General features: G+C 32.9%; 2 protein-coding genes across 3 annotated transcripts; both read left to right on the forward strand.

Annotated features, from left to right (window-relative positions):
- Positions 1–3241: 3241 nt before the first annotated feature.
- On the forward strand, positions 3242–4810 carry LOC105435867. The gene has a single exon (XM_011659224.2). It carries the CDS (start codon positions 3533–3535, stop codon positions 4556–4558), a length of 1026 nt encoding a protein of 341 aa, XP_011657526.1. The 5' UTR covers positions 3242–3532; the 3' UTR covers positions 4559–4810.
- A 3404-nt stretch (positions 4811–8214) lies between these two features.
- Positions 8215–14434, forward strand: LOC101204702 (ABSCISIC ACID-INSENSITIVE 5-like protein 4). 2 transcript variants are annotated; one of them, XR_969825.2, is made up of 4 exons: positions 8215–9136; positions 9341–9412; positions 11540–11639; positions 13827–14434. XR_969825.2 is itself a non-coding variant. In XM_004140055.3 (4 exons), the coding sequence occupies exons 1-4, from the start codon at positions 8513–8515 to the stop codon at positions 13899–13901; spliced, it is 801 nt and encodes a 266-aa protein (XP_004140103.1). In that variant the 5' UTR covers positions 8218–8512; the 3' UTR covers positions 13902–14434. The 2 variants fall into 2 exon arrangements, 1 of the variants encoding a protein (XP_004140103.1); XM_004140055.3 differs by having other exon boundaries at positions 8218–9136; positions 11610–11639.
- Positions 14435–16625: the final 2191 nt, after the last annotated feature.

The following is a 16625-nucleotide window of genomic DNA, read 5'->3' on the forward strand; positions in this document are numbered from 1 at the left end:
ACTTTTTGGATTTTAAAACTAACCTACAAATAGTAAAACCCCAACTGGGCGTTAGGTAATCAACAATCGATTATGTAATTGAGTTAGACAGTAAAAAACTAATTCTTCGATAAGGGATACTAACAATCGAAGAGATTTATTATCTTATTGTTTGTATTAATTCATATTGGTTAGGGTATATTTTTCACATTGTTATTAAGATTTAAGAATATATGTTTGTGTTTAGATTCTTGAGTTTATATGTTTGGGATAATTTTTTGAATTTTAAAAAAATAAAGAAATTTTTTAGAAACAAAATTTATAAAATATTTACAACCTATATTTTTTTATCGCTCAATTTCATGACTAATTTTTCTTCCTTTTGTTGCTTTGTGTTTTTCTTATATAATGATTTTTCTTACTGAATCTCTCTCATTGTTTTTGTAGCCAATGGAATGTCGTCGCGTTGTTGAGATAATTATTTGATGTATGTCCTAGTTTATTGTATCAATTGATCTCATTTGAACTCGACATTTGTACATTATAGCACTGGAGTTTTAGTTCAAGTGAAAGTATATTGGTTTATATCTTAAAACTCGTAGTTTGTAAATGTTAAACAATTTTTTATTATTCAATAACATTGTTATTGAGGTATTATTTAGAATAAATGTGATTTGCTCATTATAATTATGAATTCAATAAACTAAAGTTTCTTGACTATAGTATAAACACAACTTTGAATAATGACATAAAAGTTGATCAAGTTTAAGTCGATTGTATAAATGGTTTATACATAAATACTGATAGGTTTGAGCATTTTATCTAGGGATGCTATAGATATGTTTCACTTTGTATTTGATACAGACAACGTGATTCTAGATCGCTTATGTAGAGACATGTGAGTGGGGGTGTTTTAAGCAAAGAGTTTGTATAAGATCGAACCATGAAATATTCATTTTTATGTTACAACATTGTTTATTGTTTTAAACTAATTATTTCGAATTCAATGACTAAGGTAACTCGATCTTAATTCTTAGGTAATTGTGAACTCTTGTTTATTCAAGATTGTCCTTATATCTGTATAGATTAGAGCAACTCAATAGTGGTGGCTCAATAAGTCTCTCATTTCAGGAGTAAGATCGACTAAATAGCTGGGAACATAGGGTATAAGACGAATTTCAATCTGACATGCTTCTAGGGTTAGTAGAGAAGGTTATTCCATCAAGTGTTGACTTCGAGACTTACGAACATTTAGAAATTTTAGCAAAATTCTCTAACCATCGACATCCTCTTACACAGTCAAATTGTGTATTTATATATAGCCAAAAAATTTACAAATCCTATTTGCATATTGATTTGACCATTAACAATCACTAACTAGATTTGGTCGACAAATTTCTTGATGAACAACACACCAAGCATTTCACCAAAATTGGGATAATTCCACTCACTAACTAAGGTCTAAGTCAACCTCTAATTTTCAAGGGTCAAAAGTCAACATTTTTACTAAAAATAAAAAACTTCTTTCACTATCGATGGACTAATTTAAAATTAATTAAATTTCACTTAATTTGAATCAATATGGTTGACCTAACTCGAATCCTTATTCAAATTCTCCATACTTCAATCCTATTTAAATAACATTTTTCTCTCAATTTGTAATCGTAAATTATATCAAATATCATTAACAACTCCATTTTAAACAATTTGAGCAAATCAAATTCCTCTATCACTATGTTCTAAGTTTAATTTCACAACATGCTAGTAGAGAGATATAATAATGGACTCACAGATCATGAGCTTCAACAATTCGAGATTAACTAGCTAAACTTTTTCAACCGAGTTAATAAACATTCATTAACTAAATGAGATTGTTCATTATAGTTTGTAGCTACACCCTTCTCACTGTAGAAATATTTGTGTCCATCTGATATAAGCAAAATAGTAAGTCAATTATTCACACAAATTTTTCGTAATCTTGGCTATGTCGATTTACCATTTTACCCCTAAGATTACATCTTTGTTTCTTAAGTCTCCACTGATCTTTTAAAAAACAATTGGTTTATGATCCAACCACTAAACGGAATCCCTCTCTGGCCAATGAGAAGACAAGGCCCCTTTGTTCATGATTTGAAGTCTGTACTTAAGAGAACAAATTACCTTCTAACCCTAAAAATGGGCAAGAGTGAATTTTGTCTTGCACTATACGTTCCTAGCTAATTCACTCGGTTTTATTTGTGCAATGGTAGGTATCTGGATCAGCATTGTTGAACTATCCTCACCTATACCGATTTAAGAATAATCTCGGATAAACAGAAATTCGTAATTAGAGGATTAAGGTCAAGTTACCTAGGTCATCAAAGTCGAAATAGTCAATGTTAAACAAGTAACGGTGTTAGATTGAAAAAGTGACTATTTTATAGTCTGATCTTATACAATCTCTTTTCATAGAACACACCACTCGCATGTCTCCATATGTGCGTCTCGGTACCATTTCGCTTGTATGAAGTAAAAAGTGGGTCATATTCATAGTATCCTTAGAATAAGGTGCACAATTGTATTCATGTACTATAGACCGTTTAAACTATTACTCAAACTTAATCCACGTTTATATCACTACATAAAGTTCAAGTAATCATACAGGGTAGTCAAAGAACCTTGTTTATTGGATTTTGAATCAACTTTCTTATTCAATAACAACTTATTGAACAATAGTTCAAATTAACTTCACAAAAAAAATATAATAGTTTAACATTCACACATCATTCAGTTCTAGAACATAAAACTCAACATCTATAACTATCTTATTCATATACATCCTCAAGTTTTAACATTAAAGCATTATAACTTGAACTTATAACAATAAAGATTGCAATCCTCATTCATCATCTAAAAAAATATTAAAAGAACAATCATTACTATTCATTTTTAGGTTAAATTATTGAAAATAAAGTTCCAATACTAATCTTCAATAGTTGCTACTACTAGAAACATATAAAAGGCAGACAAATTATCAAAGTATAAAATGGCAAATGACTTAAATGTAGAAAGTTGAATCAATTTTCATTAATAGCGCATTATAATTTCAAACTTTTATTCCAATAAAAAAAAGACTTTTACTACTTGTCATTACACATAAAAATAATTTACCGACCTGATAGAAAGTGATAGAATATTGTCAATTTCTATTATACATATACACTATATATTATTGTTTATTTGTACATTTTGACAAGAGGTATAGATAAAAAATCTAAAATGAACTCATATGTATAATGAAACGAACATATATTTTTAATATAAATTTCATCATTGATTTTACATCTTCATTCTTTTGACTATTTTTTTTTTTAAATTTCATGTTGGGATCGTAAATAATTTGTCAAATTCTTTTATTTTTAAAAATTCCACTAATTACAACATACCAAAATTATATAAATCAAAATAATTAAAAAAAAAGAATAAAGAGAGTTAACTTTTTAATGGCGGTCAATTTTGCAAAGAGCAGCAACCAACAAACCTTCTTCATTCTTGATTCTTGAAGCTCTCGTTAATGGCGTTTCAAGTCCGAATGATGATCGGCCTCCGTCTCCATGTCGCTATCCTCATGATTTCCCTCCTCCTAACCAAAACCTCCTTCGTCTCTTCCATTCCTACGCAAGAGCTCGACGCAATGCTCTCCGTTGTCAGAGCTCAAGGCTACAATCTCTTCTCCAATGCCATAACCACTTCCGACCTCTATCTCGATCTCCTTACCGCCGCCCCCAACGCCTCCTTCACCCTCTTCGCCCCTACCGACTCCTCTCTTTTCGCTATCGCCATGACTCAGTCCGCCTCCGCCTACACCGCCACTCTCCGCTACCACTGCCTCCCTCGCCGCTTCTCTCTTTTCGATCTCAACCGCCTCCCTTCCCAGGTTCCAATCCAGACTCTTCTTCCCTCACAGTATGTTTCTCTCACTCGCCGCCTTCGCGGATCAAGTTCCGACGCCATTTTCGTCAACGGTGTTAACATTGTTCTCCCTGGATTGTACTACAGCCGTCACGTTGCGGTCCATGGCTTAGAAGGAATTCTCAGTCTGCATTCTCAGATCCAATTTCCCTACTATTCTCTTCCTCCTCTTTCGCCGTTTCTCCCTAGCGCTCCCAGTAGTTTTCCGCCTAAAGAGAACAGAGATTTCACAGGTCCGGCCGCTGATCGTTCAATCGGCATCTCCTCTGTATTTCCACCGCTTAGTCCGAGCAATTCTTTGAACAAAACTATTGATCTTCCATTTAATCATACATTTCTTGGTCCTTCACCGGAACGATCCAATTTCCAATTCGAGCCGCCGGTAACTTCCTCTGTTTCGCCATCGACGATCAGTCCAATACTTCCGCCGGCCGTTTCTAATGAAGTAACTCCGTCGACGCCATTGACGAGCACCTCAGCAGCGTGGATGATGAAACCAGAAGACGGTTTGAACGGGGAAACAGTGGATGAGTATGATCCATCGAATTGGATGGCATTCGGATTCACGGAAGAAAATTCAAAAAACGTTGATGTTGAAGATAGTCATCCTCGTCCAAATGTACTGTAGCAGCGTCTTTGCATTCTTCTGGATTTGAAGCAGGTATTGATTCTTTCTTGTAATTTCTTCCATTGATGGCTTTAAATTGCAGATGAACTTCATTTTTGATTCATACAAATTAACTCGTATGGAAAAATTTTGTGCATTTGATCTGAGTTTCGTTTTGAAGAATGGAATCACGAGTTTTCACTATTGGTCTTTTCCTTTTGTTCTTTTCTATTAGAATGGTAAAAGCACTTATTGTTGCCTTTTCAAGTATCACACTATTACTTGTTAAACTTTCTCTCATAACTAACTATATTGTTACTACATTAATTCAATTCAATTCCTATTGTAGCAATTTTGTTTGTCACCTTAATACCTTTTGAATTCTAATTAGTTTATATATACATTTGAAAACAAATTTAATTAAAGTTTTAACCATAGGGTTTTTCACAAAATTTATTACAATTTTCAAATAGTAAATATTTTGTCGATTTTTTTTAAATAATATTTTTTTCATTAAAATCTGATATGTTGTGAGTAAATTGTTCTATTTTTGTTATCTAATCATTTTTAGATAAAAAATAATAGTGGTAAATATTATAATTAAATATAGCACTATATTTTTAAAATATTACAAATAGAGAAAAATTTGTTGAAGTTTATAAATTATAAAAGTCTATCATTGATTATGTTGTATATATTGCTTTATCATTGATATGTAATTTTTTTTTAACCGTCAGTGTGTAATTTATTGTTATTCCTAACGTTGTTATCGTTGTAAGAAGCCATTGAATAAATATAGCTTAGTTATTAAATCTAGTTTAACACTTGATGTGTGGTACATGTATATTTGGTTTTAAATAATTTTAATGGTACAAAGGGACTTACTAAATTTATTAATTTACTTGATACGTTTTTTAATTTTAGGAATTTATTAGATATACAAACTCGATAAAATTTCACTAAAAAATTTAAAGAGTGAAGTTGTAATTTAATCTAATGTTTGAATTTCAAATTGAGAATTTTGATTTCTTGAATATTGATTTTAAATATTTCCCATTTGAATAACTTTTTTAATTTAAAAAATTAACCATAAAGTCGACACATTAAAAATATTTTAAAACTAATGAAGAATTTTTTTTTTTTGTTAGTAGTAAAAACTAATTCGTTTATATACCTTAATTTAAATAAATTTAATAAATTACAATCTTAAAATTGATCAAACAAACGCAAGAAATTTCAGTCAATTATATTATGTCACCTAATGATTATAATTTGATTAAATTTTTGGTAGTTAAAGTTTTTTCATATTCAATCCAATGCAAGCTCGTAATGAAAATTTGGCCAAACAAGGGATTCGAACCTATCAAGAAAATGAGGCTAAGTTCAAGTCCTAATCCAACAGATAAATGGGTTCAATCTCAAGTCCAACAAGCAAATGAACCCAAGCTCAAGTCCAACGAGCAAATGAGCCTAAATCCAAGTCCACCTAAAACTCATGAAATTTTTCTATAAATAGATATTTTTGTCATTCATTTAAGGAAAAACTGGGTTGAAGAAAGAATTGGAGCTCTGAAGTACTGTTATGAAAAATTGAATATTCAAACCTCTAAAGTTCGTATCAACCTCGAGATCAACATCTTCTAAAAAATTGAAGACTTAGAAGATCAAATTTTCCTTGGATTTCAGAAGATCGAAATTCAAATCGATTTGCAACTACAACATCCTAAAGACCGAAGATTAAGAAATTCTAAGTTTTAACTTGTATTCAAGAAAAAGCATCAAATGAGTAAATATTAGAGATTGTATCCGCTATATCAATCAATACACAATGCTCAATTCCACGAACTACATTTCTTCGAAATCGCGTGTGAACAATCATAACCCAAAATTCTTAGCTTTTGTAGATTGGGTGACATAAATAAATGAAATTTAAGAAAAAAATAAAATAAAATGTATAGCACATTAAAATAATTGTATATGTAACACAAATTAATAAATAACTAAAATAGTCACGTGCATCCAACATTTTGAAATCTTCTTTCAAAGTTTCTCAAATTAGAAGCTAATATTGATAGCAACTATTATAGATATCTTCTCTCACTCCTAGATGCTATTATTGATATAACTACCATCATTGAATCAACCAAAATTCATACTAAACTCAAAGAAGACATATTCATCTTAGCGGTTCGCATAAATTCTTTTGAATCCATTAAGCTTATAGGTACATGTTGTAACATTCAAAAGCAAGAAAACTCTCCATCTTGATAACGATTAGTTAATTGGATTCAAATTGGAAATTAAAAAAATGAGAGATCAATTTCTACCAAAGCAAGATTGTAATTCAATTAAAGATTGAAATTAGAAAGCCAACTAGACATGATTCTCGAGAAAGAGTTGCTGAAATTTTCATTTCCAAAGTAAGTATCTTAGTGCTACATAATTTCCAAAGTAGTTTCAAGAAAAAATTCAAACAATGGAGACATTTCTCGATAGAAATGAGAGAATTTTTATTGATATTTAAAGAAAATATAATATATATCACGATGAAATAGAGAGTTTTGTAATAAATTAAACACGGTATGTGTGACGATGGAATTGAGAGATAATTTTGATCGATCTTGAGAGGTGTTTGGTAATAAGGTAGAATACTTATAGAACCATTTTGGTAGACTACCTCTAAAGGGTAGTTAAAGGCCCCTATGTTGGTTATGTTTGTCTACAAATAGCACAAAGGGGCTCATTTGTTTTCATCCACATGAAGCATCAATAAAGCTCACCCATCCATTCACTCGAACTCCCTCGTACGTGCTCGGTCTACTATCTCTCTCTCTCTCTTACAAGTCTAAGATCTCAACAAGGACACCTTAGTGTCACACGTGTAATTGTATGAAATTAACAACTACGTGAATCATATTATGCTTTTATTCAAGTTCAAAATATTAAAGTTGCATCAAATTCATATTAAGGCATAATTCTAAACTTATCCAAAAGCAAAATTGAAGTAAAATTCAAAAGTGATTGATGTAACAAAATCAAGAAAAGTTTTTGGTTTCAAATTAAAGTTTGGGCATATTCCAAGTTAAAATCTATGTTCTTATCCTCAAATCAAATTAAGTTAAAGACAGCCTCAAATTCATCTTTAGGTGAAATTTGATTTTAAGCTTCGGTACAATCCAAATTCATCCTTCAATTTCACTCCAAATTCAAGCCAAGTGTCTCAGCTAAAGGTTCAAACTTGGCCTACAGGTTTAAGTTTGGTTGGCGTATAGATTTAAATTATTTTTATTATTTTTTATGATAAATAAAAAGAACATTTTCAAAAATAATAAAATAAATTAAAATATAATTTTTTAAATTTGGTTAATGTTAGAATTTCTATCCATATATTCATAAGTATATAAGTGTTTATCAATATTTATTATTGGTAAAATCGATAAATATTTTATCAAATTTTCTATTTTTGAATGATGAATAAAAGTTATTTCAAAAAAGAAAAAAATAATAAAAAGTAGCATGTGTCAGTTGCCACGTAAGCACGTAGCCACATCCCATTATATAGAAATAAAAGTAGAAAAAGAGAATAGAAATAAAATATAATTAGTAATAATAAAAAAATGAAAAGTTGATTGATAGAAGCGGAGGAAAAGATCCTGAAGGCTTTCAGTATAATTCTTAACTCAAATCTATATGTATTTATATGTAATGTCTTCCCTTCCCTTCCCTTCCCTTGCCTTGCCTTCTTCATCGTCATCGTCATCGTCATCGTTATCATCTCTCCTTCTTCAACTTTCAATTCAAACACACGATCAATTTTCGTCTCTTTCATTTCAAACTCTACCAAAATTCACAATCCCAAATCACTATTTCTTCACTTCTAATTTCTTTATTTTGTTTAATCCTTCTTCTTCTTCTTCTTCAACCTTCCACAGTTTTCACCTCTAATTTTGACTTCCTTACCCTACAATTTCGCCCATGGCTTCCTCCAATGTCGAGATCGCGTCCACCTCCAAAACCAATCCTGATCTCCCGCCTCAATCCTCTCTTTCTTCTATTTCCACAATTATCGCTGATCCCTCCAGGAGTTTGGTTTCCATTACTATGGATGACCTGCTTAAGAACATCTATGCCGATGCTCAAACTCACAATCAAAATCCCATTATTGCCTCCTCCTCCTCCTCCATCCCCTCTCATGAATTGAGTTCCCGAACTGTGGATGAGGTCTGGAAGGAGATCGTTTCTGGGGGTGATCAGAGGCGGGACCCTGCTACGGATCACGAAATTACGCTTGAAGATTTTTTGTCCAAGTCTGGGGCTGTTTGTGATGACGATTTGAGGGTGCCGGTCATTTCTGAACCTGTTGGGGGTTATGCTGTCGACTCCACGCTTAATAATAATCAGCTTCAGATTCCGTCCCAGCAGTTGGAAGGTCCCATGGTGGGAGGTTATGCGAGTGGAATCGATGGCAGAATCGTTGGAGTTGGAAGAGGGAAAAGAAGGGCTGTTGTTGAGGAACCGGTTGATAAGGCCACTCAGCAAAAACAGAGACGGATGATCAAGAACAGGGAATCCGCTGCCCGTTCTCGGGAACGCAAGCAGGTTAGTGATTTCATCTTGTATTCAAATTCCTATTTTATCTGTTTACTTTTTTTGGTCTTTCTGAGAGTAATTACTGAGTTTCACAATCCTCCTGTATTTGTTTCAATGCATCACTTATTCTGCAAGAGAGTGTCGTGGTCGTCTTGGAAACTGAGTTTTTTTTGCACTTTCCAACGAGATTTAATTTGATGCGTTTATGTTTAGGCTTATACGCTAGAGCTAGAGTCTCTTGTGACCCAACTGGAGCAGGAACATGCAAGGCTATTGAGAGAAGAGGTACCTCTGAATGAAATTTGTGTTATTCGCTCTTTCAGTGGATATTTTGTAGTTGTTTTCACATTTAATCAACTTAGTATTACTACATTTGTCACCCCTTTCCTTGGTGCTCTGCCACCTTAGTACCTGATGGTCGGATAATCAGTTTGACCGTATGTTCTAATGCCAGTTTGTGCCACTCAATGAGACGACTCTCAAGTGATACTTTCAAATTTTCTTTTCTTAAATCAGTAAAATATTCAGTTGGTTCTGTTGTGTTTTCTCTCTGAAGCTGATGCTTGAAAGACAAGAGGGAAGGAAAAACCACACCGACCCTGTTTGACTCTAAAGGTAGAGGTATAAAGGATCTTGATCTTGACCATCCTTTTCCTGAAGGTTTTTGGAAGTCTCAGAATATAAACAGTTGGAGGGAGATCCTATCCAGGGTATGCTATTAAAATAGGTTTTTATCAATGAATCATTATCAGGGGCAACTTGAAGCTCCCCCAGTCATTTATTCTGGGATTTGTAAGTTAATTCAGATGCCTGAATTGAATAAAACATAGAAGCATAAAGAAAATTTCTCCAATTATTGTGGATATAAGAAGTTGCATTGAAGCATCATGAGCTGGACTTGAACAACAATCAGGGGGTGATAAAACAATGTCATTGAAGAAAGAAATAAAGGACCAAAAACTCCAAGTATGTAATACCTGTAGACGGATTACAAAAGAAAAACTCTTAAATAATAAAAGCTGTAAAATAAAGAGCAAATGGTTGCTTGTTCTTGCACCCCTGTGTGCACACACAAAAAATGGTGCAGACAAGAGTATAAGGTCCAGAAAAGGATCAAAGGAGTAGGAAACCTCCCATAAGAGACTCACTATTCCTAGCACTGTAAAGAGTCCAAAAGAAAGCATGGCTTAAAGCAAGCCCAAGATGCTTAGTAATACCATTGAAAAGAGTGGCCAACCAAAGCATTATCCAGGAGGTTTAAAATGCTTTTAGGAAAAGGTAAAGACCAAACAAAAGCCTCCAAAATAAGTGGATAGAGAGACGGCATGGAGTCTTGGCTTTGGATTCACACATAATGTAGAAGGAGATAAAGCAATATAAAGCATGTGCCTTTGTAAATGATCAACCGTGTTAATAGCCTAAGCTTTCAAAGAAAAATCTTTATTTTCTTAGAATAAGTGCCCTGATCACTGTATAAAGGTTGTGATGGTAATTGGCATTACCCACCTAATTCTCTGTAAGAGGTTTAATAGAAAATCACATGGAAGATTCAAGAGGCCAAGTCCATGTGTTAGGAGAACTGTGAAGTCTAAAAGTAGACAAAAGGTGGGATATATTGAGCACAGAAGATTTAAGAGGTCAAGTCCGTGTGTCAGGAGAAATGTGGGTCTAAAACTAAGCAAAAGGTGGGATAGATTGAACACATAGAAGATTCAAGAGGCCAAGTCCATGTGTCAAGCGAGCTGCAAAATCTAAAAGTAGAAAAAAAGTGTGATTGGTTGGCCCGTTTAGTTGTTTCCACATCAACGATGTTTTGACGAAGGCTCAAATCTTATGCTTCAGTTGCCCAACTCTCTCGTCCGCCATCATAGCATATGCATTAGATGTAAGCCTAAACAAGTAGCGGCATACAGTCTCATAAACACCCCAAGTTAACCAAGAATCCTTCCAGAATAAAGTAGAAGGACCATCTCCAAGCTTACATTGAGCATGACCAGCAATCAAGTCCACCATGTGAAAAATATCTTCAAGGGTGTTGATGGTATCACCAGTTTTATTCTACATGAGATTGTAACAGGCAGTGCTTCTTCTTCTCAAAAGAAATATGAGAAAGTTCCCAGCAACTGTGATCTATGATAATAATTTAGGGACATTATGGTCAACTGTTAATTCAGTAAAGCTTACCACAATTCACAAATTATTGCTTTCCTTTATTCTGCTAAATTTTTCAATCTATACTTTTTTGTATCTGGTAACATTATATGCACTATTAATGCCAAATAAAAAATGTCATTCCATGGTCGTAACTTTTGGAACTAGGTTACGATATGCCAATGAGTTCTTGCTCATTTTACTTGATTGTTCTTGACTTGTTTGATGATTTTGGTCCGCTGCATGCTGGATTCATCTTAGGATTTCTGTATGTGTCGAGTCTAAATCATCATCCATTCAGAAGTTCTGAGGAATCAAATTCTAAATGCAGGCTGAGCACATCAAGGAACGGTCTAAGCAGGTATGTACTTACTGTTTGACGATGTATGCTTGAGAGTGTATTTTGGGATTTTATATTTGTAGATTTGTACCGTTCAAATAACCTTGTCTATGTTCTATGTTCTTACATGAACTGCATTATTTTGTTTTTATTTATTCTTTCATGTTTCTTTCCCTTTTTTTTTTTTATATATATTTTACTTACTATTTATTTCGAGGTGGACTTCTTGGAAATGTATAGTATATATGATGAGTTCTTGATGTGTTAACTTAATACTTCACATTCAAGAGTTGAACCCAAAGCATATCTTTCACAGTACTTAAACGCCAAATAACATCATGATACATATTATGTTTATATGATGTGTATGAACTAGTCTCGTAATAGTTTAATTGCATTGGTAACTCAGATACTTGGTACAAGCATTATCATTTACAATGACTTAGGTGCTAGATTAGAGGTTAGTAGGTTGTAGTTCTAGACAGCTGTAATTTTTGTCTCTCATATTATTAAATTCGGAGTCCATTTGAGCAAAAATGAACTTAGATGCAGGCTTAAGCCTAAGTAACTATATATGCCTTTAGTTTTTGGTTTAGAAGTTGTAGGATTGAAGTTTTCGTCCAATGGAATTTCTGTATTCAAATAAATGCATTTAAAAAATTAAATATGATGGATAAATATAGCGAGTTTTTCTTTTCTTTTTCTTTTTCCCTGCCTAAGAAATTTTAATCAAGAAGAAAACTACTCCAGAAATATGGACATATATTATATCCATAACTTATAAACTTCTTTAAGCAATATGATTGTTTGAAGAATAAGTAAGCATAAGCACAGAGATAAAACTTGATATTTAAGAAAATATGATTGAACATTCATGCAGCTTTATGGAGTTTTCTGATGTTTCAGCTATATATCGTAATTTATATGTTCTGTAAACTTTTCATGTGAAACCCTGTTGAGAGAATTGGGAATTAAAGAGTTTTTAAAAAGCAGCTATAATCATTTTGAGGATTGCAAGAAGTTATTAATTTCCAGTTTATCTTTGAACTAATAATATAAGAAATGATTTATACGTACTAGGATTTTGTTATTTCAGTTATGCTGGGTAATTTAGCCTTGTGACAACCATATGAGAAGACGACTTATGTTTCTTTTAGCATTGTCCTCTAATTGCATTTTTCAAGGAATAGAACCAAATCCTAGAGCTTTAAACTAATCGATACAAATACAACCACTCAGGTCTGAAAAGATAGCTTAATGCTCCTAGAGATGCTTTGGTGATATTTGCATTAGTTCACTCTTTCTGATTCTGTGTGTATACTGTATTCATAAAACCCAGAGTAATATATTAATCTGTAAAAGGTAAAACCCGGAGTAATGTATTCATTAACATTTGTAATAACAGAAGAGGAATCCTCATTGGAAAATCAAACTGCAGAATTGTTTGATATTTGTTCATCATCTTGACTTGAATAACTTTTTTGTCCTGTATCAGCTATTAGGTGCTCTAAGATTCTTGCGATATCTCAAATTCTTCTACCTAATTGCTTCTTATGCTGAAGAAACATTAAGATTTTGAAATTGTGAACATCATAAGATTTTTTTTAGTGTTGTGTTCTTTCTGTACATATCATTTATTGTTGAAACTATCTTTTTCTATCGCAAAGGATATGTCTATTTCGCACATCATAGTTTCTGTTGAAGTCTCTCATCATTGATTATTTCCTCAAGTTTATTAGGAAAAACTTCATGCCCAGTTTATTTTTCCTTGGGCCATTCTGAAATTTGTTCATTGAATTTCTGATTGACCCGTGTGCAGCATAGAAGTTATAATCTAAATGGGACCTACCTGAAATTACATTTACTTGCTGCACATACTGGTTGGGCTGTCTATGTTCACAGAAACAGAATAATCATGAATTCCGAGCTTTTGCTTGATTTATTTTATTATAATCTTGTTATTTCCCACAAGTTCTTTAGGTTCGTGGTATTTGTCATTTTAATTGATTGTTAGTGTTTCATCAGCGTAAGAAGCAATTGGGTAGAATTTCATTGACCAAAACTCCATTAGCATCCTATAGTTGTTTAGTTTGATTGCATCCAAATGCAGGACATGGCAAGCTACTTTAAATATTACTTCTTACTCCTGGATTGATTTCATTCTCTTTACTAGTAGTATTGCTGACGAACCGATTATCTTTATTGAAGCTGAAGAAGAAACTCATTCCAATTAGTGAGAAGCGAAGACCACAACGCAATCTTAGAAGAGTGAATTCTTTATAGCGGTGGTAGTGTGTAGCTCTGGAAAGGAGAGAGGGTGTTGGAATGAGCGTTTTATTTTACAGTTGTTAATAATACGAAACTGGGTTACCTCTTACGTGCCTGTGTTCATGAAGGTATATAACCAAGTTATTCATATCATAGAGAGATACTTGGGGAATAAAAACACAACTGGCCACCAAGTAAATAGTTGACGACATTCCAAGTATGGACTTGTCATTTACAGCTATAGAAACTGTTGAATCTCAACATCGGAAATAGGTAGTACGATGCTGCTGAAGATTTGAACCTCACTGAATTGCACTCCACCTGTGGCTCTGCTAATTGTGTATGTATTGCGTCTGTTTTATCATGTGTTGAAGAAAAGGTACAAAGGATAATAAGTAGGGAGAAGAAGTTATCTCATTGTATATGACTTTTGGTTCTACTTTACTGGTGATAAGAAGGAATGGGGTTGTGGTGATTAATCTGAATTTATTTTACTAATATAAATTTGTTTGTTTGTATGTTACTGCATCCAAGAGCTTTTCTCCTTTTCTCTATTTGTGAATGCCTAACAAATTTGTTTCCTTGTGAATGATGAGGCTCAAGTTCTCTTTTTTTAATGTCATGATCAAATCTAACGTTTCAAACGAACCATCAAGTACGGAATCCTACTTCTTGATCAGCAAGTCATGGTCTAGGATGAACACGCTTTGGTGCCCTAAGACCTAAGTTGTATTTATGTTATTTATGACTTTAACCTTAGGATTTAACCCTAATTTGTAATTTGATATATATATTTTTTGTAATAATTAAACTACTCTCTCTACTAATGAATGTGGATAACACAGTGTTTATCTTTTATTGTCATTTTCTTAATATTTAGTTTTTTTTTTATATGTTTCTCTTCAATGATATTATGGTAATGAGAAGGTTGAAAGGGTCTCTTCATATCCAGTGGGGTGCTGTTTCTTAATAGTGAATTTTTTCCTTTAAAAAAAAGGAAGTATTTTATGATAATAATTCAGGTTGCTGAAGTGGAGTAAGAATGTGCAGATGTTGAAGGTTTCATAAAATGAGAAAACTGCCCAAAATGACCTAAAAGTAGGAAACTTTTCATGGTTGATCTCTTCTTGACAACTTGTTTGTTTTTTACCCTTTTTACTTGTTAAATCGTTTGATAAAACCTCCATCTACTCGTTAAAGCACAATCCTTCACATTCTCATCTCACTTCCTCTAACTATCTATGATTCTCCATCTTCTCCTCATTTTCATTCAATATTCTCTTAGTTTCTCTTATCATCTTCGGTTGTTTTCATCTTTCTTGTTTTATTTGAAACGTATCTTACTCTAATGCACGATGTTTGTTTCTCTCGTTTGAATGTAGTAGCTTGTGTGCGTAACGAATCTAAATGTAGTCGTTGAGTACAAGGAGTGTGTCATGTGAAATTTGTATTCAAATGAATTTTTGACAAGTTTTCTTCTACACGTGAGGCCTGTCTACTACGAATTTCTTCTTGTTTCTCTTTCTCGTAGCATTTCATCCCCTTCCCTGTTTTTATTCCCGACTTCCATCTCCATCAACATGCACTTTTTTCCACAATAAACCCTTTCTTCTCCTAATTTCCCAACAACCAATTAAAGATGAGATTACCCATGTCAATTTAAAACAAATTTTATAGATTTGTACTTTTAAATAAAAGAAATAAAATGAAAACAAAGTTAAAAACTATAATTGTTTCCCTCCTTCCTCTCAGTTTCACTTCCCTCCATTTCATCTCATTTCATTTTCATTCTCCCATCTGTTAAAAGAATTAAAAAACTTACATCTGAAGACCTAATCACAGCATCGCCACTGTCTAACTCTCTCTTTAACCCACACCAATAGAGTTGAGAAAGCAGGCTTTTGGAGTTCATCTTCTCCAAACTTTGCTCAATTGTCCATCATTGTCATCCTTTTTCCTTCCTGCTTTTAGTAACTTTATGAGAGTAGAAAGGAGACCATCAAATCCTATTCTCCTAACCTTGTAAAATAGACCACCAAAGAGCCAAGGAATGCAAGAATACACCTATTTCTAATAAAGAGAAGGAATTATGTATTGAGAGTTAAATACTACACTAACTAACTAAAACCTCGTTAAACAAATGTACTTAGAAATGAAATCAATTATGTGATTTGAACCTTATCATGTGGATCCCAAAAACTAGAGGTTGTTTGTCTTAAACAAGTGTTAAACATGAATATTGTGTCGAAAAAGATATTTCACTTCAACATATGAACTCTAAAAAGCAAGCGTATGTGGTGAAAGCGTCGAGAGCACGCGTCGAAAGGTTGCTCGACTTAATTTGAAGTTCAATATGATATTTGTATAACCTTTTAAGATTTTTTTTCTTTCATATTATTGCACAGCAACTCTTCCTTCGTTATTTCTAAAGTATGTCATAAGCAAAGTTAGTTCAACGAACATTCACAATCATGCATATCTATGTCTTCGTTATTTCTAAAGTATGTGATAAGCAAAGTTAGTTCAACGTCATGCAAAGTTAGTTCAACAACATTCACAACCATGCATATCTATGTCACCCTTCACACTACGTATATATCTAAAAACATGAAATACAACTTTGTTTCCATTGAATTTCGTGTTTATACAAACTTCTCTTGTTTTGAAATTTCTATTTTCAGATTCTCTATCAAAGAATGATGAAGGTTAATTGAATATGAAAAGCTTGTTACTCAATCA

Source organism: Cucumis sativus, chromosome 6 (genome assembly GCF_000004075.3).
Source record: "Cucumis sativus cultivar 9930 chromosome 6, Cucumber_9930_V3, whole genome shotgun sequence".
NCBI classification, from domain to species: Eukaryota; Viridiplantae; Streptophyta; class Magnoliopsida; order Cucurbitales; family Cucurbitaceae; genus Cucumis; species Cucumis sativus.